The 25,037-nt window shown below is 38.9% G+C and overlaps 1 protein-coding gene across 4 annotated transcripts in view; it reads left to right on the top strand.

Moving 5' to 3' along the window:
* Positions 1–2,131: 2,131 nt before the first annotated feature.
* The window catches only part of crtac1b (cartilage acidic protein 1b), a 27,561-nt gene continuing 4,655 nt past the window's right edge, over positions 2,132–25,037 (top strand). For 2 of the 4 annotated variants that reach the window (XM_025005224.2, XM_025005223.2), the window contains exons 1-14: positions 2,132–2,283; positions 4,766–4,956; positions 8,530–8,726; positions 9,053–9,189; positions 12,249–12,405; positions 14,151–14,285; positions 14,412–14,554; positions 17,357–17,493; positions 19,505–19,587; positions 19,976–20,076; positions 20,172–20,340; positions 21,217–21,362; positions 22,063–22,105; positions 22,204–22,347. In XM_025005224.2, the coding sequence (XP_024860992.1) occupies positions 4,772–4,956; positions 8,530–8,726; positions 9,053–9,189; positions 12,249–12,405; positions 14,151–14,285; positions 14,412–14,554; positions 17,357–17,493; positions 19,505–19,587; positions 19,976–20,076; positions 20,172–20,340; positions 21,217–21,362; positions 22,063–22,105; positions 22,204–22,347 (1,777 nt within the window). In that variant the 5' untranslated portion in view covers positions 2,132–2,283; positions 4,766–4,771. Of the gene's footprint in view, positions 2,284–4,765; positions 4,957–8,529; positions 8,727–9,052; positions 9,190–12,248; positions 12,406–14,150; positions 14,286–14,411; positions 14,555–17,356; positions 17,494–19,504; positions 19,588–19,975; positions 20,077–20,171; positions 20,341–21,216; positions 21,363–22,062; positions 22,106–22,203; positions 22,348–22,607; positions 23,850–25,037 lie in introns of those variants that run through there. The other 2 variants (XM_017412770.3, XM_017412771.3) reach the window with 2 other exon arrangements.

The following is a 25,037-nucleotide window of genomic DNA, read 5'->3' as shown; positions in this document are numbered from 1 at the left end:
CATTAAAGACAGAAGTGCACAGTTTTATGACTTCAGCACTTTTGCTTTGAAGTCTTCCAGCACCAGTGAGTTTAAATTATGGTGGGAGACGTCCTTGGGATGTGAACATCTCATTTCGCCAGGCTGGACGTAACCACACACACACGCATACACACATGCACACACGCACACACCCACACACCCACACACACACCTCATTTTATTGGGGGACTCCAGGAGAGTGGAGTCATTGGAGCATGACATAAGAATTATACATCTGACAGCTGTAAACCTGCAAAATCCCCCCTCACACTCTCATTTTTTGTTATGAGGAACAACACTAACATTGTGCTCATTATGCTGAGAGAACATTTGTTATCATTTCATTCTTACTAAGGATCATTTTATTCTTTTCTCTTTTCAAAACCGATTCCTTTCAGGTAAAAAAAAAAAGGCCATTTGCGTGCTCACTGTTCTGTTTGTCCGCACGCATTTAATTGCTTTCTTTCGCTTCAGTTAGGCTGTCACAGCAAACAGAAAATACAATTTTTGTCAATACCACCATTAGAATTTGACATTTTATAGGTGAGAATGAACGTTTTGCATGTATGCACTTATGAAAATCAATGTTCTGTAGTCGTCAAACTACATTGTTAAAGCGTGCTTGTGCTTTCCTTACAGTCTGCAGAGTCTGAGGCCAGAATTCAATAGAAATGAGGAGCTTCTCAAGTATCACTCATGATATATAAAGAACACAGGATACTTGATATTTTCATGCTATTGGCAGAAGACTTTATCCGAGAAATGAGTTTTTTCCCTGGAGTAATAGTGTGGAGTTTAGATAGATGTAATTTATTCCACAGTCTTGATGAAAAATGTCAAGAAAAATCAGGTTTAGGAGTTATTTGATGCTTGAATTAGTGGAACCTGTTTGAAGAAATTTGTAGGAACTACACAGAAATATTATTAAATTAAAGGTCTAGCATTCCTTGAAATAAATGCATATCGCCCGCCTCTTTTAATGTAAAAGTTTTCATTCAAAATGGCCATTAAGCTCAATTCCTGTGAAAATGACTGAGTTATAACCATTTTTGTGTTGTCTAACATTGATAAGCAGTGGTGGCCATCTCGAGGGGTGACTCCAAAATTGAATCAGTGATAGATGTGCATTCAGTGATTGCTTTCTGGGAGTTTCATTTGAATTGGTCCTGTGTTTTGTGAGATATTTTGCAGACAGACAAACAGAGCTGACTTCAAGGATTAAAAAAAAAATAGGAGGCAAAGGTCTTGTGCAATGTATAGTGCATGAAGTATGTGCTGGGGATGACTCTCAGCTACTACCACACCATGTTTTAGCTCAATAGTTGTAAAACTGGCAGAGTTGTAGCGATTTTCACGTTTCCTAAAGTCAGTTGGCTATGGCAACCATCTTAAATTGGGTTGACTCCAAAATTGAATATGTTATAAAGGTAGACCCAATGATTGTTTTGTGAAAGTTTTATTAAAATCCAATCAGTGGTTCATGAGATATTTTGCTAACTATCAGACAGAATTGACCCCAGTAGTTAATTGTCAAGTTTAAAACCAGATCTTGCAGAATCATCAGTTTGCTCGTAGAATGTGTTGGAGATGAGTATCAGCTACTACCACAGCAAATTTGAGCCAAATATCTGTAAAATTGACTGATTTATAGCCATTTTTGTGTTTGCTAGGGTTGCATAGCTGTGGCGGCCATCTTGAATGGGACTGACTCCAGAAGGTAATCAGCTGTAGATGTTTATCCGGTGATTACTTTGAGAGAGTTTCGTTCACGTTCGTCCAGCGACTCAAGAGATAATCTGCAGACAGTACAAACTCAGGCAAAAAAAAAAAAACATTATCGCTCCGCCTTCACCTTCGGCGGCGGGCGATAATTTAAAAGGCTGCCCATCAAGCAGCTCCTCGTCCTGACAGAGGGAACCTGCAGCCTCCTCGACCCGGCGGCGCTCCCCTCGCGCCGTGATGAACACCTGAGGACACGCCCACACGCGGATGCTCCTGCTCCGCCATTGGCTGCCACCTGAGATATTCAGCAAGTCGCCCGGCGATTGGCTGGAATCTCCCAGCAGCGATTTCATAAAGCAAATTTTTTGGAAGTTGTGTGAAGGGAATAAGTGGTGGTGGGGGGGGAAATCCCTTGAGATAACGGCGGCACTAACGGCACAATTAGCCCGACTCTGTGTGTGTTTCCCCCCACCGCCGCTCGCCTCTCGCTGTCAATCGCTGCAGGATTTGTTGGGACTTTCCGAACCTCTCTCTGCATCTGTGAGTACCTGAGTTTGGCTGTCTGCCTGTCTGTCTGTCTGTCTGTGTGGAGAAATAGCGCTCCTCTGCTGGAATCCGCTGCAGAGAAAGTTGATTTGTTTTCTTTCCTTTTTGGACTTTTTTTTTCCTTCCCTTCCTCCTCTTCTTCTCAGCTAATAAATCTCGATAAAGACGCTCGCTTACTAAGTAAAACAGTTTTATTCGTCACCTTTATGGGCAGTGATTACCACGGATGATGTGCTGCTCCACATAAAGCAGATTACCTTTAAATTAAAAACGCCCACATGAGCAGAAAGTACAGATGACAGCAGGGTTCAGAGGAATGATTGCAGTAGTCACTTTGTTCGTTATTGCTTCCTTTTCTCTTTCAAACAAAGCTTTTTTTTCTGGATTCATTTGTGTGTGTGTGTGTGTGTGTAATTTACATAGATAGATTTGAGTTCCATGCACCACATTAGACTTTGCAAAAACTTATTTTAAACGTTCTCATAAAGTTTTGCTGACAGATAAAACAATGTTTGAAACTACTACTCTGATTGGTGTTGCTGAATTTTTGCTTGATTGTGTTTTTTTGTTTGTTTGTTTGTTTGTTTTGAGTGTGTGTGTGTGTCTTCTGACTTTGATAAATGATGGACACATCAGAGCTGAGTCATATTGCAAAGGTGAATCCTGTGCTAAAATGAGGGGAAATTGACTGGACTTTGGTTGAGCGTGTTCTGCGGTTATGCTTGTCCTTCCTTGAGGAGAGCTTCTGAAAGTGTGTGTTTGAAAGTGAAGATCTTTGCTGGCTCTTTGTCGCAGTGTTATCAGGATCAGAGCTGGGGCAGGAACGCTCCAGAAAACACATGCTGATGTTGCACGCTGTGGTAATGGCCTCTTACTGCTCACATAAATAACCAAATTGAAAGCATTTGGCTGCTTTAAACATTTTTTTCCCCATGCCATTATATGATCTTTGATTGCTTTTGTAAAAAGAAGAAAAAAAAATGACTTGATGTTTTGCTTTTGATGATTGTTGTTGACCTTGCAGATGTTGCATCATAAAGCCCATCAACTGCATGAAAGGAGTTCTGTACAACTTTACTTGAGTGGAACATCTTCACTGCAGTAGATGGATAAAGTGACTGGATGTCCTTGACTGGATAATGTCATAATAATGCCTTAATCAAAGCAAAAAGTCCCCGGTGCATTCGGCCATTCATCCTGCCATTCTCTATGCACAAAGTAGATGATGTATGGCACTTTTCTCAGTTTTTAGGCACTTGCTCAACTAAAAATGTATCAAGGGAATGAAGCTCTGTCTCATTTTAATCCTCACACGTATGGACATTGAAATTCAGCCATTCATCAGTCAGGTGTTTAGGAGAAAATGTAGTTTATTTAGTTTAGTTATTGCGTCTTCTTATCAGCTCCTTACTTTTCAAGTTCCCCCTGTTTCTCTTTACTTCCATCCAGAAATGAGTTTAACACTACGTCTATAAAACGTCTTTCTGTGGTCCAGCTCATTTGTCATCCCATCCTGTTCTAATAGAGAGAAACTGTTAATTAACCCCTTTTTGCTAACAGCCACAGCTTCCATTTCTATCAGCTTTCCGGCGTGTTATCGCTGCGCTGTTTGTACCTATGAAACCGGCTCCAGACCCAGATGTATTTCTGCAGGTGTCAGCTGAGGTGCTTCGTCTCGCAGCAGTCGTGCTCAGTGCGTGGCTCCAAAAGAAAAAAAAAAGAAAAAAGCATAGTAGTTTTATCTTAAATTGAATTGTTTAAGGAGACATTAAGGAGCCATATATCACCTGGACACTCAGAGCTGAACGGGAGAATATGCAGCAGTCTGGATGCAGAGAAGGGAGCCTCTCAATGGCACCACAGATGGAATGGGCTGAGGCTGCGTTCATAAATCCACAGGGAGAGAAAATCCACTTGTCAGCTTGTAAACACCATTTAGGGTGCGAGTGTTGTGTGTAAAGTTTTATTCTGGCTTTAGGAAGGTGACCTTTCCCTTTTACCCCCATTTCTTAGCTGCATTGTTTTTAATTCATTTGTTGGAAAAAATAAACCTTTTGGCAGTGTCTCAAGCCAGTTGTATCAGGTTCTATTGGTTTCCTCTTTGCTCACCAAAAAGCTCTGTTCCATGTATGGATTTTCTGTCCCGTTGTCCCTCAGGCTGCCCACATGTGAGGGGCCGTTCAGATCTAACCCTGCAGAACGCTGCTGATTCAGTGGTATATCTTCATCTTTAAGTCCGAGTATAAGCAGAAAACTTTGCCATTGGTTATAGTTTGCGTAACTGTTTTTAATTTGATGTTTATTTACCCAATCACAGTGATAAATGCTTGCAGAGCTGTTCTTTTATATCGTTTTTTTTTACAAGAAGTGTCACAGCCCATGCATTTTATCTGCTAAATTTATTTGCGAGTGAAAGACAAATGAGCAGTCATAAAATGGCAGTTTTATTTTACAAACAGTGTGTTTTGCTCTGCAGGTGAGGATGTTGTTGTGCCTCCTTCTCATCCTGCCTGCCCACTCCACGGCTCAGAGATCAGAGCCCATGTTCTCAGCTGTAACCAAGACTGTCCTTCCTCCGGACTATGACAACAACCCCACCCAGCTCAACTACGGAGTAGCAGTCACTGATGTAGATGGAGACGGAGACTTGGAGATATTTGTAGCAGGGTGAGGAGAGTGTGTAAATGATGCTTTGTCTCTTAACTTATCTTTTTTTTACAATAGTAATGATAATCTGCTGCGAAAACACCATATATTATCGAAAAGAGAGGAATATTGTCACTTTTACAAGGTAACTTTTAGGACAAAGGTTAAAAAGCTGTAACACGGGAGACATAAGGGTGTCTTGAAGCTCACTCAACTGAAGAAAATGGATGTGATTGAACAGAACGCCATTGATGGGAATGGGTTTGCAAGCCTGCCGCTATCCAATAAAGCAGCAATGAGATTCTCAATGCTTAACGGAATATAGATGAGCCAAAATGAGTGTAATTACTAAATGTCATTTAGCCAAAACATCCTATTCAGCAGGTAACCGGGGCATAAGATCACCCCAGCCTTATAGAGGATGTAATTTAATTTGCCATTAGAAGAATCTTTGCATGAATAGCTTCATATAGTTTATACTACAGCTACAATGCTGACATTCAATACTTATAGCACAATAATGATCAACTCAAAGATTTTTTAATCTATGCACAAATGTCTATTAAATTTAAAAGATGTCTGGAATCTAAATATATTACTTTTTTTTTCTCTAAAAGCACGTCCTTTAACTTCTCTTGTTGTAACACGTCGCTGCACGATTCATTAAGAGATTAAAAGATTAAAGTGCATGAAAAAAAAGACAAAATATGTCCACTGCAAATAAAATTAAAGCCCTAGCATTTTCATGAAGGAATGCACAACCAGAGTTTTAAACCAACAACATCTTATGTTCAGAAATTACAGAGTGGGGGACATTTTGGTAAATAAAATAATCCAAAAATTAATCAGCTGTAGATGTACGGTACGTACAATTATTACTTCCTGAAAATTAAAATCCATCCTCTGGTTCATGATATATTTTGCTAACAGACAAACAGGGTTGACATCAGCAGTCAAAGCTAAAGTGTTAAACAAAGATCTTGTGTGAAACGTAATAATAATAATAATAATACATTTTATTTCAAGGCGCCTTTCTGACACTCAAGGACACCGTACAAAGAATAAAATCAGCAGTAACAGAAAATAAGATGTAACAATGAAAGAAAGAAAAGAAAAAGAAAGTAAATAAAAATAAATAAGAAAAGACAATGTATAAAATCAATATAAAATCAGGCAAACCAATTGTGTCAGGTGGAAAAAGCAGATCTAAAAAGGTGTGTTTTGAGTTCTGATTTGTATTATGAGAATGACTTTATGTTTCTAATGTGAGGTGGTAACGAGTTCCAAAGTCGGGGAGCAGAGCGACTGAAGGCTCTGCTCCCCATGGTGGTGAGACGGGCGGAGGGGACAGTCAAAAGGATGGAGGAGGATGATCTGAGGGAGCGAGAGGGAATGGCAATATGAATATGAACGTAGCACTTGGGCGAAGTGTTGGAAACGACTCTCAGCAACTACCACAGCTCCAGTAGCACAATATCTCTAAAACTGAATGAAATTTACCCATTTTTGTGTAACTAAAGCCAGTTAAATAAATTAAGAATATACATCTGACTGTCAACAACAGCTTTTTAGCTGTAATTAAGTAAGTCACATTTATTCAACTGGTTATAATTATTTTCTTAAGTTTGTCTGAAGCAGAACAAGGCCTCTGGCATTTTGTAAAAGGAATTTATTTTGGGGGTCTTTTCTCGATTCAAACTACACAAATAGTAGCAGCAAAAAGATTTTAAACTGTTTGAAACTGGATAAAATCACAACTGTTTTTGGCTCCAGTGGAACTATTACCCCTTGACTTTGTCAGTAATTAAAGTCTCCTATAAAAAACCATGAGCTAATATAGTTAAACATAAAAACATTGAGCCTTCTTTAGTACACTTGAATGTATTTCAGTGGAACAGGATCTACCAAACCCAGCAGGATGAGAGGCAGGCAGGAAAGGTCTGGTTTTGCCTGGCTGTGGTGATTGTTATCTCTGCCTCGTGAGACTGATGACACACTTGGTTTTAGGTGACACTGCCTGAAGAAATTTATTAGATTGTCATAAAAAGGTTATAGTCTGTCCTCATTTTTAAGTCAGTCAGTGGTTTTAAAACCTGCTTACCTTTTATTTCGGTGTAAGATAAATCAATATGGAGAAATCTCATCAAGCCAAGAAAAACTTTCACACAGAATAAATCTGATTTACAATTTTCACTCAAATTACTTAAATTTCCTACTGAAAACTGAATTAATTTTATGTTAATTTTACTTAAAAAGACCAAAAGGTGTTTTCTAGTCTGCAAGTCACCTGTGAGGCTTCAATTGGAGAAAAATGTCTAAAACTGTGCTAATAATTCTTTTAAAAAATTTAACCATGGTGAGAAGCATTATTATACCTTTTAATATTTGCATTTATCTATCATTTATCTCCTTACTATAAACTAAACCTCATATGGATAGCGGTGCAGAACGCAGAGTGGTTGCAGAAATTGATCTTCAACAACCAAACAAATAATAACAAATGAAATTGCTTTTAGATAGATCTAACTTAGTTGGTTGAAACAAACCATCGATCTTCTCCTTTCTGAGTTGCAGGGAGCTGGTGTCTCTGTCCAGCAGTCACTGTGTGAGAGGCTGGGAGCAGGTCCATCACAGGGACACATGGAGACAAACAACCATTCACACCCTCACCTAGGGACAGTTTAAAGTTATCAGTTCATTTAATGAGCATGTTGGGAGAAAACTAAAGTACCACCTTCTTAGTGGGAAGCACTGCTCTGCTACAGGACTCCTCATGTCTAAATAAGTTATAAGAAAACAATATTGTTTTTTGACAACAAAAGTTGAACAGTATTTTTGCTGAGAAGTGATAGTGATAAATCTGATTAAATTTACACAAATCTCCATATATTTACGACCTTTTGGTATATTAATCTCCTTTGCAAGGTCAGTGGAACTGACTCAATTTGCAATTAGTTACTGTTAAGTGAGAGTGAGAAAATATGGCCATGGAAAATCAAAAAACCTGCAGAACTGCCAGAATGAACAGGTGCAGAAAAACAGATTGGTAAGAATATATAATAAACTGAAAACACTAGCAGAAATGACATGCAGAAACATACCGATACAAAGAATCTGAAACAGGGAAAACAGAAAGTATGTAACATTCAAAACCACAAAACTTTGACATATGTAAAAACAAAACAAAACAAAAAAATAATAATTTATTGTGTAACATTGTTTAAAAGGTTTTGGGTGTTTTGTAACACTGAACAGGTTTTCACATCTTCAGACTCTACAGATGGGTCAAAAAAAAAAAGGCTCTTTAAAAAAAAAAAAAAGAAAATTGAAAGTACTTTGAGAATCTGTGATTAAACATAGATGCATTTTGACTCGTGGAGATCCAATTCATGCAGTGACTACTAATATCTTCTTTATTTTTTTGCCAAATTCTGAATTATATAATTTTGATCAAATTAATATATGAAACAAAGCAACTTAGCAACTTACCATCATAGTTTTGTACATTTTGAGTCCTTCTTGTTTGTTACAACTCTTAAAATGTAGACAAAATAAAATGATGATGCACAACTTACTATCTCCTCTCGTTGACAGTTACAATGGTCCAAACCTGGTGCTAAAGTATGACAAAGAGAGTAAAAGACTTGTCAACATTGCTGTCGACGACCGCGGCTCCCCGTTTTACGCCCTGAGAGACCGTCAAGGCAACGCCATTGGAGTGACAGCGTGTGACATAGATGGGGACGGACGGGAGGAGATTTATGTTCTTAACACCAATAATGCTTTCTCTGGTACGGCACAAACTGATACAAATGCATACAGTACACACACATAGAAAGTGATTATACTTTCTTTTTTTATACAGACACAAAGCAGTTTTGCAGTAACTAAGGTTATCTCATCAGAGTCCTCATCAGATAACAGTGGTGCTATTAATCATATGGAGAGCTTCAGAGCCACTCTGCCAACACTGCAGCACTCCACCTCTGTCATTTTCCTTAAAACTCTGAGTTTATGCCTCAACCACAGCAATCTGATCCTCTGTTTCATTTAACTCATGGTTCTCGTGATGCATAAAGTCTCTTTACTTCTGTACTCTTTTTCTCTGCATATCGAGGTCGGGCGACATATTCTGACAAGCTGTTTAAGTTTCGTAATGGACGCTTTGAGGATCTGCTGAATGACGATATTAACGAGCACCGGGATGTAGCCAACCCGATGGCTGGGCGCTCAGTGGCCTGTGTGGACAGGAAGGTATGACACACACACACACGCAGAGCAGAGTACAGTACGAGCTGTAGATATGCACCATACTCACATTGGTTCCTCCTAGTGTCGTCTGTGTGCATGCACGGGTGCTTCTGTTTGTTTACCAGTGATAACTCATGCCCTGCCTACGCCGCCCTTCTCAGCATGTGCTCTGACAGTTCATTTGGGGGAATGGTGAGCCATTTTCTCTCCTCTGTCCATCGCACCAGTGTAATTACAGAAGCAAAGGCTCGTTTGTTTTACAGAACATCGTACGAGGGGGGAGTGATGACTGCGCACTGCTGCTTTCTGCTTGTAGCATTTTTTAGCTTCTTCTCACTTCCTTTGTTTTTATCCCCCCACCACCCCCCATCTTCCTTTGCTAGATTTCTTTCCCCTCCGTCTGAGTGACACACTCTCTCTTTGTCTCTTATCTCTCACGCGCACATACAATTTTCACTTCTAATCAGGAGATTGGATAAAAACAGTAATCAGAGAAAAAGGACAGCAGGGATTACAATAATTTTTTTTTTAACAGTCCCATCTCACTGAGCACTGATAGGATGTGCAGGTGCCAAACAGATTGGAAAGATATCTGCTTTTAATGGCACATTTCTTTCAGAAGAAGCCAAAGCCCTGATGTGCCAGTTCAAGCAGATCGACTGTTCCTATTACTGAGCATGTTGTATTGGAGAACATATTATGGAACAAAAGCAGAAGGTTGCCGAGACTAAAGCCAGGGCATGCTGGTTCTCAGCTGCGTACTTAATGTGTTTGGTCTTGTTTGCTCATAAATAAAGTGTTATCTTTGAGCCAAAGAGATGCATTTGTTATCCAGCTCTTCTGCCTTACCCGGTCTCCTCGGATCTGACGTCCCATTATTATTCCTAAACAAACTGATGAAGGTGACATATTGAGGGGTTGATTTGATTGATCAGTTCACTTTGAGCAGGCAGGCAGGAGAAAAAATATGCAAGTTTTTAAAACTTAAACAAGTGAAATTTGTTACAATTTAAAAAAAAAAAAAAAAAAAAAAAGTGTAAATTGTCTTTATAGCGAAGGAATGACAGATTCGGGCTTCTCTGGGATGGCTGAGAAGATTGATGGAAAAGGATACTCGCAGCTGTAGCAGCAACATGCAGTTTGCAGGCAGGCGTGGTGTACTCTTCACACTGCAAACCCCAGTGACAGAAATTAGCCTGGGGTGAAGACTTATTGAAAAATCATTGACTTTTAACTTTGTTAAGTAACAGCCAGTGGCCTTCAGGTCTTTCACTCTGGCTCCTTTTTTTTTTTCTTAATGTGTGTGCGTGTGCGTGAAACCACTCCTCACACAGCACACCCTAATTTATACAACCCGACTTCTTTGCCTCTTCTTTTTTTTTTATAGTAAGATGAACACAAATGGTCAAACGGTTTTTATTTGTGTGGTCTTGCATACAGTATGTGCGCGCGTGTTTGCATTGACGGAAATGTGTTAGGCCTGGTGGGAAAGCTCATTGGAATCGAGTGTACAGTATATTAGCCTGGTTCCGTCTGTGAGTTTGTGTCTGCAGGGACTCTGACTGATAATGGAGTGTGAAATTAATCTCCAAGGAAAGGCAGAGTGAGGGAGACTGACTGAGGAGAAAACATGGGATGGGTGGGGAAGTAAGGGGTAAGAAACAGGGTAAGCAGAGCTAAAGAGGGGGAAGAAAGGTTTGATTAGGAAAAGGTGCAGGACCTGGGAAAAAAAGAGTGAAGAATATTTTTCAGCAAAATATCTACAGTAACTTGTTCAATCATAATTTATTCATACAACTACGTCAGTCATTATCTTTCTATGCAACTATTTGTGTTTTTGTTTTTGGTCTAAAGTTAGTACGATAGGATCGAAATCTCAACATTAAAACCAAATTGGAAATCTTAAAAAAAAACCCTGCTTATTTCATATTCTCTATGGATCGAAGAAGTTTTATTTTTAAGCAATTTTAGCTCATTGTTTGCAACATATTGATTTTTTTATCCTTTTTAATCTAAAAATATATTTTTTCTACCAAATGCCAGACAGAAATGCCAAAGACTGGACTAAGATCACAGTGAAGCAAATCTGGAGCTAACAATGTAACTATTGCTTCTGGAGATTAGTTTTTCTTTTGTTTGAAACACTCAATAGTTATTAAAAAAACATAATTTCAAAAGTATGGATATGTTGATCCAAAGTTGCATCAATATAATGTTGGTTATATGATTATCTTGTGTTTTTGATTTCCCCAAGTGGCCAAAATGTTCCAAACAATCAACGATTGTTTGGAAAAATAGATGATACATTATACTATGCTTTGGAGAAGAAGGTTAGGGTAGACTGCAATGGTGGATCCGTTAAAATTCATATCTTATTTGCAATATTTAAATTTCAAAGGAAAAAAAAGGCAGACAACTAAAAAGATTTAAACTGTTTCAAACCAGTAATGTAAAAAAAACAATAGATGATGTAACAGAAGCTCACTCAGTCACCTAATAGGCAGCATATTTTTTATAAAAGTATGCAATGGGAATCAATTGTGTTACTTATCTTTCAGCTTTTTTTAGCTGGAAATACTGTTCCAAAAGGTAAAAATAGAACAAAGAATAAAAATAAACTGGCTGCCTGATTGCTGTTTGTCTTGTTTCTCTTTATGACAAATAAGAAGCAGGCTGAATCTTCAACAAGACATTAAAAGGCTGAAAGGCATCAGTTATTTTTCTTCTGTAGTAGGTTTTATAAAAACTTGTTGTTGTTGTTGTCCTCTTCACATTCAATCTGCCCATCTGTGGTTTTTTTAGTGAATCAGATGCATCTGAGGACTTTTATCTCACCTGAAGATGTCTAACATCTAAAGTTTCTAAAGATAATATGTATGTGAAAACTAAGATTATGTGCAAGTTTATTTTCATCTTTTTTAAGGCTCTAGTAACTGCAGAGATCTCCAAAAAGAGGAGAAATATACTGTATTTTTTCTGTGAGATGATGTAAGAGAAATTCTAAAGAACTGCATCATGATCATATATAAGGACACATGGAAACCATGTTTGTTTTTGTACAGGGTACAGGCCGGTATGCAATCTACATTGCTAACTACGCTAGTGGAAGTGTGGGACCTCACGCTCTTATAGAAATGGATGAGGCAGCCAGTGACCTGTCGCAGGGTGTCGTCGCCCTCTCCAACGTGGCAGAGCAAGCAGGAGTCAACAAATTAATTGGTGGGTATGAAAACCTGATGCTGACAGTGCCATTGTCTCCAAACCATACAACACGGCTGCTCCCACCACTGTCTTGAAAACCTTTCCTTTGACCTTTGACCTTTGCTGCCACCCTTTTGTCACAAATCACTCCTGAAACTTTTCTCTATCCACTCCGTCCTGCCTGGACTCTCTTCTTCACCTCTTTACCACACTCCCTGTTTTTATGGACAGTCGACTCTAAGTACTACACTTTTATGACCTCTGACCTCCTTGTAGCCTCACTTTTCCACCTGCCTTCCTCTCATTCTCACACATGGACTCTGTCTTGCTACGGCTGATTTCATTCCTCCTCTTTCAAGTGCATACCTCCACCTCTCCAGGTTGTCTTCCACCTGTTCCCTGTTCTCACCACAGATCATGATGTCATCTGCAAACATCATAGTCCACGGGGATTCCTGCCTGACCTCATCTGTTAGTCTGTCCCTCACCAGAGCGAACAAGAAGGGGCTCTTTATTTACAATTTTTACCATTTTATCAACTCCTACATTTTTTATGAAATGTTATCATATACAGAAAACAACTTAGATAACTTACTTTCTAGATGATGGAAAACAAATTTCATGGCACAAATTTATTTTCGATGAACTTTTTAAGATTTCAATTTAAATGTTTTGAACTAAACAAATAAGCTAGAAATATAATTTATTTTAGTAAAGGTCCCTATTTGTCACTTCCACAGCTCATTTCCATGGTCTGGATCACATGAACTGTATAATTTATGGAGGTACAGAACAGTAAATGTCAAAAATACTCAACTTAACTCTGATTTGTTTCTTCGTAATTGAGACCGTCATGAATTAATGATACTTTATTGTAACCACAGAAAAGTCCTTGATGCCTATGTTCCAGCAAGTTTTTAAAATTGGATATGACTTTGTGTTTTAGAGCCGCAGAATGAATCTTCATCATCTTTGGATCTTTTTACATGAAGGACATCATCTGATCCACCAGGGGGGCAGAGCGAGCTGGCTCCAAATTACTATAAATAATGTACGGTGGATGGCTTTGTCGTCAAACTGCCGTTAATCAGAGCAGATGGACAGCCGGTGAAGTTGTATATCTGATGGTTACATATCTCTGGAGAGGCATTAGTGGTTTATGGCTGTGGGGGGCGAGTGATATTTGTCTGGGCTGATGAAGCGGGCCAGTAAATCAGGAGCGAGTCCTGGCTCACAGCACTGACTCCACATACAGGAAGGGCAATCCGAGTCCTTTCAGCTACATAATTAAACTCTGCTGGTCTGAGATGAAACACTTCAGTGGGATACTTCACTTAATAGAAAGTCATTGGAAAATCATGGGGTGATATTGAGAGCGTACCGAACAGTCATGGTGTTCTTTCCATGAGGAGAAAATGACTTAGGTTAGGTGCTCAATGCAAAGAATTCTCAGCATGTGTTGTAATGCTATGGTTGCACTTATGCTTGCTCTGTAGGTATGTTTACCTGTGCTGGTGTGTATGTAGTCTATCAGAGTCAGTGTCTGTGTCAGCAAAAGGCTTGACCTGCTCTAAGCAAATGGCCTGGAAAGACAGTAATGATCCTTTACTTCTGTTACAGAGCTGATCTCTCTCTCTCTTTGTTCTTTCATGCTATTTTACTTTTTCAGTTTCATTTTTTTCTTTCTAAGATGCTCTGCTCTGTTTAGCTGCCTTTTTTCTCTGTTACTGCTGAGCATTTTCTGGCCACGTCCATCTGTACAGGGGGGAGAGGCGTTGTGGTGGGACCTATTGTCAGTCAGACTCTGTCCGATGTCTTCTGTGACAACGAGTACGGATCTAACTTCCTGTTTAAGAACAATGGAGATGGGACTTTTACTGACATGGCACAGCAGGCTGGTAAGGGCATGAGGAATTTAAAGGATTGTAGTTTTGTTTATTCTTGATGTATTTGTAAAATATTGTAAAGAAACAACACACGAGGTTGGGTTTAGTGTATAACAGTGTTTCACCATGTCACTTCAGGTGTGGAAGACCCCATGCAGCACGGCAGAGGGGTGGCTCTGGGAGACTTCAACCGTGACGGCAGGACTGACATTGTCTACGGAAACTGGAATGGACCTCATCGTCTGTACATACAGCTGAGCAACCGCAAGCATAAATTCAAGGTGGGCAACAAAAAAGGTTTTTGTCAACACTGCAGTACATACATATTTTATTGCAGTGAGGGTAAAACATAGCTACGCGTATACATTCGCTGTGTGAAAATAGTGTAGATTCAACTTCTGTGCATTATTCTCCAGCTACTGACTTAGCCAATGAAAAAGCTCAGTGATCCGAACACAAATATTCAGTTAGATGTGACTGACAAGTAGGAAGTCATACAAATCTGAATGTATTTATGAAGTAATGAACATTTTAATCTTTACAGATCATTCAATGTAACTTTTTCATTGTGTTAGTACTGACTATGATGTAATATCAGGGCTTTGAGTTTTAGCTGAAATATAAAAAACATTTTTCAGGTATTAATTCGTGTTAGGACATCCCATTAAAGAGCTGTCACAGTTGATATTTACAGAGTATTAAGTCTGTTTCAACAACTGAGCCAAAATAATTGAGTAAATTGCTGATAAAATGGTTAATTACTGCTGAATTTTAAACTGAATCTCTGCAGGTTATCAACATAAAACATAGAATTAATTATTCATTTTGTTATAATTCTTTTCAAGAAATAATAAATAAATTCAGTAAAGAATTCAACTTGAAAATTCCTTTTGAACTTCTTTTCATTTTTCCAAGCATTTCACTTTTAAAAAAGTGACCTTGATTGCTTTTTATTTTTATTGATTTTGAAAATAAAGACAAAAAAATCAGTTTATTCAGACTGCCATGTAGATGGTTTTGCATGTTTTGACATATAATTAAATCTTTCTTTATCTGTTAAAAACATATTGACAGTAGTGTCATATATTATAGATAGATAGCAAAGTGATCAAAATATATCATATGATTCACTATAATTCACTCCAGCTGCTGATGTTAAAACTTTCAGAGAGTGAGTGTTGGTCTCTATTCCAACCTCTTCTGACAGCAAACAATGTCGGATGAGAAAGCAGCACAAAAACAACAAATCTCCCTCATTATCACCGTGAATCACCATCTTATCAGTCCCAATGATTGGCTAGTGAATTAGCTCTGCTCACATAGCCCACTTTGGGTTTAAGTGGTATTTAAAGACACATGGGTGGTGATTTATTCACCTAATGACTCTGCAGACAACTCCTGGGAGGCAGCTCGCAGTCTGCGTGTGTTGTCTTACCTCAGACAGAGATTAGCTGTTCTGTGTGTAAATCTGCGGAGGTTTCAGCTGCCACTGCCTGGCTCTGCGTCCTTTATCGAAGAGATAAACATCACAGGAGTCATTTTTATAGGGGTCAAGTAAAGGGTTAATGTGTGACGTTTGGTCCAGAGGCAGTTCTATCAGAGCGACACACATGCATCTCCTCCCACACATGCGTACTGAAGACTAGTAGGACATTGTTCTAAACCGAGCTCCTAAATCACAGTCCTACAACATATTTAAGACCCCTTTCTCCCACACAAGCTGACACCTCCAATAATAATCCAATGTTGGCCTTTGGCATGCATAATGAAGCTGTTGTATCACTTCAGTAAACCACCAATTAAATCGGGCTGAGCCAGCAGCTTGCCTTGGTAGTGGAAAGTGCAGATTAGGCCTGTTTATGCTTTAATTAAAATCTATTGAAGAGGTTTGCCATGCTGTAGCTTTAACACACACACACACACACACACAACCTCACGCGCACACACACATGCTCTCACTGTCTCACGCTCTCTCATGAAATATTGATTGAAGTTTGTGGAAAAGGGCCAAATAGAAGTTGTAAAAGTTTACTTGGTTAATATGGAATCAAACTTCAACGAAAACTGAGCACTGGTTTGACACAATGTTATTATTATTAGGTGATGTTGAGGATTATTTTCATAATTTGAATACTTTTACTCTATATGATTAAAAAAAAACATTGCAACAAAATAAAAGTAACTTAATAAATGAGCAAACTTTGCTTTTCCGTGCTCAGTATTGGTTTTGTTGAGAGCTCCTCTCTTTTTTATGCCACATAAACTTAACTAGTTGATATGTGGAGCTGCTCCTGCCCTCTTACCTCGAGGCCTCAGACGGCCATCCCCTCTCCTTCACCTTAGAAGGAGAAGGTCATTGTGGGCGGCCCTTACCTCTGCAGCTTTATGATCCTTATAATTAAAACGGAGGAGTGGGGGAGTGAAGGGCTGCTCTATAACTCTTCCCAGACTTATCACAGTCTCACTGAAGCGAGGAGGTATCTGTTACTTTCACATGCAAAAACTCAGCTGCTGGAGATCTTTTTTTTTTTTTTTTGCAAACTTGGAAAGGGAGGAAGCTTCTACCTTTTTTATCAATAAAAGTAAAAAGTAAAAATATATTAATAAATATACATTTTCACTTATCTCTTGCCTTCACATTGCACTGTTATCTAAAGCCCTGTAACTCAAGGACTGGGCACAAATTGTTGATTGACATGTTTATTTTCTGGGAAGACTAAAAATTGTGACCTTAAGGTAATGAAAGAGTCTCTCCAGCCTTTAAATAATGGCACATTGTAGAAAGTAAACTTAAGTAGTCGTCATTCTTCTGCAGGTACACCACAGGTTATCAGAGTTCTCTCGTCACTCAGACAGTGAATTAAAAAACAAAAAAACTTAAAAACTGTCCTTAGAACGAGTCATTAAAGTCTACAGACAGACGCACATTCTTTGCCAACATTTTTTCCAGACTAGACAAACCAGATTTTTTTTGTTTAAATTGAGCCTTTTGCTTTTTTTTACCTTCTACTTTGCTTTCTAAATCAACCACTTTTCAGAGGTGGCGAGTGCTCTGAGTGTGCTTGTGTTCCTTTGTTCCTCAGGACATCGCCTCTCAGAAGTTTTCCATGCCGTCCCCAGTTAGAACTGTTATTACTGCAGACTTTGACAATGACAACGAGCTGGAGGTCTTCTTCAATAACATCGCCTACAGGGGCTCCTCGGCCAACAGACTCTTTAGGTACTGACAGAATCAACACGATACATCAATGGTTCACAAACCTTTCATCTATCAACCCAATAATAACAATTTAAGAGACTTGTGACCCCAACTTGCTGCTTGAAGCAAAAACGTCTAAAAAAAATTAAAAAAAACAAACACCATCATAAGCATGAAAATCTTTAAACCAGTTAAATGAGGGCATAATGTCAATGCAAACTGCTCTAACAACCTTTTTACAATTTATATTTAATTATGAGTACTGATTTTATCTTTCAAATACATCAAAATATGCAACTTTGAATCAGTTTTTAATCTAATGTAATTACTGGAAATCATTTGAAGACACCCCCCACACACACACTTGGTGGTCCTGACCCCAACTTTGGGAACCAATTCGATGCACAAACACTTGTACAAACTGCAAAGGCAGGTTTGATGCAAGCAAGTTTAAATAGAAATGTAATGATGTGGTTAATGGATTGCTCTTGTGTTTATATTTAATATTCTGATGCAGAGCTTGGAAGCTGATGAGAATTTAAAATTTCCTGCAAAAGAATACTTATCAAGTCTGGCGTCCCGCCTCCTTCTCCCCCTCCATGCATGAATAAATCTTTCATTAAGACAGTTTTAGATCTTTAATTTTTTTCCTTTCTCAGGTTTGGTTTCCTTTCTGATAATATTAATTAACTCTGTGCTCAAAATGTGCAAATCAAATGATCAGTGTACTGATAGGACAATGAACCTTTCCTGTGTGAATAAAAATCTGATTTGGCAAATTTGTCTAAACAGGATTCAAAGTTCAGTTAGCACTGAGTATCAGTCATCAGTCCACGTGCCGGAGAATTTCTAAAACAAAATATTCCAGCACAACAAGTCACTGGTCCCATAAGGGTCACTACTTCACAGCTTGTGGCTCTGATATTGTCTGCTATAAAGATGAATGAACTCATTTATTCTGCTCTCGGGAACGAAAATGAAAAAACAAAAAAAGCTTGAACAAGCTAATTTGTCCATTACATCAAATCAATATTTATCAGTGCTTTGGGCTTCAACAGCCATGATCAGCACATTATTAAATGTATTATAATTATAGAAATCTGGAAGTATACATATTTTAGATAATAAAGTTACATGGTAGCTGGTTTTATGCACAGTTTGTTTCAGTCTCTTTTTTTAGATGTAAGTATAAAGTTAAATCAAGGTTCCTACAGGTATCAATATCAAAAGGTTGCATTCTGATGTCATTTTATTTTTTTATTTATAAAAAAGTGACTGTGACTGGACTGGACTGTATTATAAAGTGACTTGTTTTGCTGTACTTGCAGAGTCCTGGTACCTGGTACTTATTGGGTATATACCTGGGTCTTACCCTGTATGTGCCTGGTACATGGTACTTATCTGGTACAGACCTTGTACTTACCGGAAATGTACTTGGAACTATTTGGCAAGGTACACACCAGGTACTTTCTGGGTACATACTTAGTACCTACCTGGACCAGTCTATATTTTAATGCAACTTCCTAGTCTCTAATTGCATGTATGTATCTTATACTTACAGAATACCTACTAGGTATGTACCTGGAATTTACAGTGCATGTACCTGTTAACTATGGTAACCGGGCTGTATTATGTAATGGCTTTTTGTGTCATTAATTAGCATAAATTAGGTTAAAGTGGAGAGCAGAAATCAAGAATGGTCAAAACAAACTAGGGAACAAACTAAGAGACTAAAGTAAGGATACAGGACAAGCAACAAAAGCATTATAACTGAACATGGAAACCACATCAGAAACCAAAGACAACATGAACTACAGGTACAATACAAAGTAAGAGCAGGAATGTTAGGGTTATATTTCCAATTTGTACACTATAACTGTGAAATAAACATAAATATAAAATCAAATTCTTCACTATTATGTGGAGGGGAAAAAATAAAACGGTGGATATAAACAGTTCTTAAGTTTTTGTAGTGGCGGTTATATCAATATTTTGTAATGATTCAGTAAATTTTGAGATTTTGCTTTGGCAGGGTGAGCAGGAGAGAACATGGAGACCCCCAGATAGAAGAGCTGAATATCGGTGAGGCTGCAGAGCCCGAAGGACGAGGAACTGGTGATCAAATAATACTTTTTGCTCATCTACATCAGTTATATGCATCCGTATGAAATATAATGTAAAACCAAAACAGCAGTCCTGTCTAAAACTATATTTTATTAACACTTCTGCCTCTGTAGTTTTTTTTAACTCTTTCATAAATATGACAGTTTTAAGTCATATTGGGTAAAACTGTACAGATGTGTTGCATCTTGTATTTGGTAGTAGCACAGGAAACCACTAGATGGCATTATAGCTCCACTTGGGAAATTGGTTTCCTCAGCTGCTCTAGTTCATAATCATTAGTGCCATAACTGTTGACTTATATCCATATTTCTGTGGCACGAGGATAGATGTCGTTAACGGCTGTTTCCTCTGCTGTAACATTAATGTGATGGATCTCCAGGAGCTGTAGCTACAGATTTTGATGGTGACGGGCATCTGGAACTGGTTGTGTCTCACGGTGAAAGTGCTGCTCAGCCTCTCTCTGTCTACAAAGTCAACCAAGTGAGTGCTTTAGATTACCGGACAATCAGTAGGTTGCTTCATCTTCACCTAACTTGTCTAACTCTATCTCCTCCTCATTTTTACTCGTGTCTTAGGGCCAAACTAACTCCTGGCTGCGAGTAATTCCTCGGACCAAGTTTGGAGCTTTTGCCAGAGGAGCTAAAGTGGTGGTTTACACAAAGAAGAGTGGCCCACACACACGGATTATTGATGGTGGCTCAGGGTACCTGTGTGAGATGGAGCCTGTTGCCCACTTTGGCCTTGGTGAGACAACAGTTAAAGAGCTACCCAAATATTTAAGAACCACACTTCTTAGCTAAACAAGCGTAAGTCTGCAAGTGTCAGACAAGATCTGGGATTAACAGGTTGGCTGTTTTCTGAACTATTCCACGTTTAGGTTGCTTGTGTTATTTGAATCATAACAAAAAAAATCTTGATTATTTGAGAGATTAGAGATTAGCAGTGAGGGAGAAAAGGTATTTTTAATACCTTAAGCCTGATTAGAAATTCACAGGAGCAAAATTTGCCCGTGGGAGGGAGCTTTTTGGACAAAGACGTGTGAGAGAGAAGACAGGTGCTCTAGCTGGAGGCCAGCCTAGATTGTGAGAAACAAACTCTCCCCCACCTCCCCAATTCTCCTGTGGGGCAGTTAGCTGGTGGCCATCCAGGCTTGGTAGCTGACTCACTGCCCTGGTCCTGCTCAGCGCATCAGAGGTGTGCAGTCACATATCAGCTACTGTAGACCTCACTGCGTTATTGAAAAAACCTCCAGACTTTGTTAGTGGACATGTAGGGTACACAGCACACCTATGAGAGGTTGTCACGTAGGTTTAAATCAGGTGAAATACCGTTTGGCTCCCAGACGGTGCACCTGTCTGGCAGGGTGACTGAAGATCTGTTTATATTAGAAATGCCACTTTAATTAAAGGCCACAAAAGGGTCCCATGGTGAAATGAGTTTTCTCTGTGCCTGATTAAAACAGTTAATGGAGAGAAGAGAGTGCCGCTCAGTCTATACAGAGTCTGTGAAAAAGGAGGGAAAGATAGAAGATTCATGACTATCAACAGGGTATATATGATCCCTCAGTGATTCCCTGAGGTTATATTATATGTGTGTTTAATATTTAACCTATCTGAACAGGTAAGGATGTGGCTACAAATGTTGAGGTATACTGGCCCGATGGACGCTCTATAGCCCGTCCCCTAGAGTCTTCAGAGATCAACTCCGTTCTGGAGATCCACTATCCAAGAGATGAAGATGAAGTCACTCCTACTGTGAAAATAGAGGTACGGAATTACTGCATTTTTTGACTAATTTCTGATCATTCAAAAAATACTTGTATAGTACAAGACAGACTTATTTGTAGGCATAAACAGAACATGGGTGGGGTTTTTCATTGTTAATAAAGGTGTTTAATCACAAATGGTAGTGAGAGTAGGGAGCTGGTGGAAGAGGGCACAGAAGTGGAGGACCAGATTGGACAGGATAAGAAATGAGTCTGTGAAAGTGACAGTTTAGGGTGAGTGGTTTAAAGACAAAATTAAAGAGGCGTGGTTGGGATGGTTTGGACATGTGCAGAGGAGGGATAGTGGATATATTAGATAAAATATGTTGTACATGGAGCTGTCAAGGAGGTGGAAAGGAGGAAGAACACAGTGCTGGTTTAAAGATGTATGCAGAAAACTGATGCTGGGGATTGGTGAGATGGAGGGAACTGCTTAAGGGAGCAGCTAAAATAAGAAGGACCCTAAAATGCTATATTATTTATGAAAATAATATCATAAAGACATTACCTGCATGGATATGTGTGTGATTTCCTGTTACGAACTGTACCTAAGTTGTACACAAAACTGGTGCTAGATCAAAACTAGTGGTCTTTCTGTTAGTTCTGCAGTTTTAAAAGTAAAACTGGTGCAACAAATGAGTATCAAAGCAGGAAGTCTTGAAATGTTGCCAAAATTACAACAGAATATTCTTGTCTTACAGTGTGGTCATGGATTTGCTTTGAACGAGCATGGTCGCTGCACAGGTAAGAAACGTTTCATTCCTGTGTTGAGCCGTGTCTCTCGTCTCCTGGTTTAAAGCACTTTAAGTGTTTTTGCCTTCCACACCCTCCCCTCCCTTCAGATAAAGATGAATGTACCCAGTTCCCCTCTGTGTGCCCCTCTGACCGCTCCGTGTGCACCAACACCTACGGCAGCTATAAGTGCCGTGCCAAAAGGAGATGTAACCAAGGCTTTGAGCCCAACGATGATGGGTCGGCCTGTGTGGGTGAGTGGTTCTGACAGAGACTCAGCTGGATTATCGAGATCAGGAGAACAAAGAAAGCGCTACCAGAGAAGGAGATTCATTAGTATGTCTTAATGACACAGGTTTTGTGTAATGGCTTAGAGGTGCTAACAGTTTCTCTGACTGTTTCTCTTCTTTGCCCTCATTATCTTGCATGACTTACTTCCACATGTTAATGAGTGGTCTGTCAGCTCTCTGATTAACATTTTCCTACCTTCTGTTGGTTTCTTTTTATTCTGCAGCCCAGGTGGCTTACTTCGGTGTAACTCGGTCTTCTGGGGATCGTGATGCTTTCCACGTGCTTTCTCTCTCTGTCCTACTACTCATCTCTACCCAACTGCAGACGGGACTTCTGTAGCTGCTACTGACCAGTTTAAAAACTTTGCGTCTAAACTTTTCTCCAAAAATGATTCTCTCCCCGTTCCTCCATGGATCTCTGCTGCTGTTGTTTTTTCGTCACAGCCCCGAACCTTCATCGCTGCTGCTGTATGTCACTTCCTGGCTCCCGGCCCCCTCTGAACTCAAAAGAAAACACGCAGGGAGCATGCTCGCTGGGAGCTACAGAGATCAGGAGTAACTGTGTCACCTGTGGAGCCCTCATGTCATCCCCTGGCATTTGTTTTAGTGGGACCTGAACTGAGGCCAACTCAATAAGTGGAGATACAGTATAACCCCCCCTACCACCTCCACCACCACCACCATACACATACAGAGGCCCCATCTGTAACTCCACCCCTCCTCTAATCCTCCTGACGTCCCTCTCGTTTTCAATATAGGTTTATTAAGAAGCCAAAAAAAACAAGGCTCCCGGTTTTGTGTGTGTATCAGTGGGTTTGTGTGAGCTGTGTGTGATCTGAAGAGGCGATCAGGTAGGAGAACATATGCCAGACCATCTGTCTCTGATGGCAGGACACATTTTGTTATCTATGAATATGCAACATGCAGAGGAGATGAGAAGCAGAAGGCTATGTGTGATTAAGCCCACAAAGACACAGGACAACAATATGATATTTTACGTGCACTGTAGTAGGAAAGTATATTTTGGAGCAAACACCAAAATGAAATGATCAGCAGGTGTTAAGAATGAAAAGGAGAATGAAATGAATGAAAGAAAAGCAAAGTTGTTTTTTTTTTAATGAAAACAAGAAAAATGCCCCAAACAAAAACTGTTTAGTGGATGTAATAAGAATTCCAATTAGTGGCTCAATTTAAGGTAAGAGCTGCCCTCACAAATATATATATATATATATAAAAAAAAACAACACATTTTAATAGTAACCATATTTAACCCTTTGTAAATATGTCACCACAAAACTGAAAACCTCAAAAGCTGAAGCTGCTAAAGAACTTTTTATTTTTGAAACGAGCGAAATCATTGACAAATGATGTCCTAACTTTCACACCCTGTCTGTAGAATTGTTACATAAACCAACTGATCCCCTAACATGTTTTAAAGATTATTTCCTAATAAATCTTTTCCTGAACCAGGTGGGTGTTTTTGGTTCATGTTGTCAAAAGCAGTGAATTGTGGTTATGTGCTGGAAACTATTTCTGGGCGTCTGACTTACAGCCTCATCTGTGAAAGTTTAGGACTTCAATTTTTAAAGTATAGACCACATAATGATAGCGCTGAGTCACTGAGACTATTCACGTCTTTCATAATGCAGTTGCACAGATGATCATGTCATTGTTTAGGATGGCCTTTTTAAAAAATGTAAGAAAATTGTTATCTAAAAAGTGATTTATCATGGTGGGGTGTGGTCTTCTAGCATTAATAATAATGAAAAAGAAGCAAAGCCATTAATCCTGGTTAGTATTATGTAGATAAGGTGATGTTTACAAAGCAGTCAAGCTTGTCATAAAATAAATGAAACAAAGAAGCTCCATTTTATGTTACACACAATTTGTCTGCTTGTTGAATTTTATTTTTAAGTTTTAGAAAGTAAAACAAATGACAAATGAATAAACTTAAACAACAATATGTAGACAATATGTTGACTTAGCTTTTCACTTTGTGTGTTGTTTTGAGTCACAAAGCCTTCCTCAACACCTCTGTGAAGCCGATTTGGATATCTCAGTCAGTCTTACTTTTTATGTATCAAAAACAAAACTTTCACAACTAACCCAATCTGACTTTAATTGGTATTTTACTTGTACTCACATTTTATAGATAAAAACATTAGACATTCTGCATAAAGCATTTTCTGGAAGTATGCTATGTACAGTTTGCTGTTCTAATCTTATGCAAACTCACTCAATCATTTCTCTCGTACCATTTGACTCCTAAAAGACCCTGTTTTCATTCATTATAGGTAATGAGATGATAAGGGGAATTTCTTTCATTTGCGTATCTCCTTTTATCTCCTCCTTTGGTCTTGAATTTGGTGTTGGGTAAAGAAGACCGACACAATCTCTTATATCTGTTTCTCCGTCAGTGTTTATCTCAGCTTCACCTCTGCTCTCGATTCATTTCAAAGCTGTTTGAAGAAGAAAGAGCCATTTATTTTCATTTAGCTTAAAAAAAAAGACACGATAACCTCTGTATCATTAGGGGATGTAATATAAAGTGACATTTACCTAAAATGCAAATTTTGTTTTTAATGCTTGGTGCTGTGTTTTTATTCCACATTTTTGGGGTTAAATGTCCAGCTGTGAACAGAACAGAACAACTG

The sequence above is a fragment of the Kryptolebias marmoratus genome, linkage group LG22, assembly GCF_001649575.2.
Source record: "Kryptolebias marmoratus isolate JLee-2015 linkage group LG22, ASM164957v2, whole genome shotgun sequence".
Classification (NCBI taxonomy): domain Eukaryota; kingdom Metazoa; phylum Chordata; class Actinopteri; order Cyprinodontiformes; family Rivulidae; genus Kryptolebias; species Kryptolebias marmoratus.
This window is presented reverse-complemented; position numbering and strand designations above follow the sequence as displayed.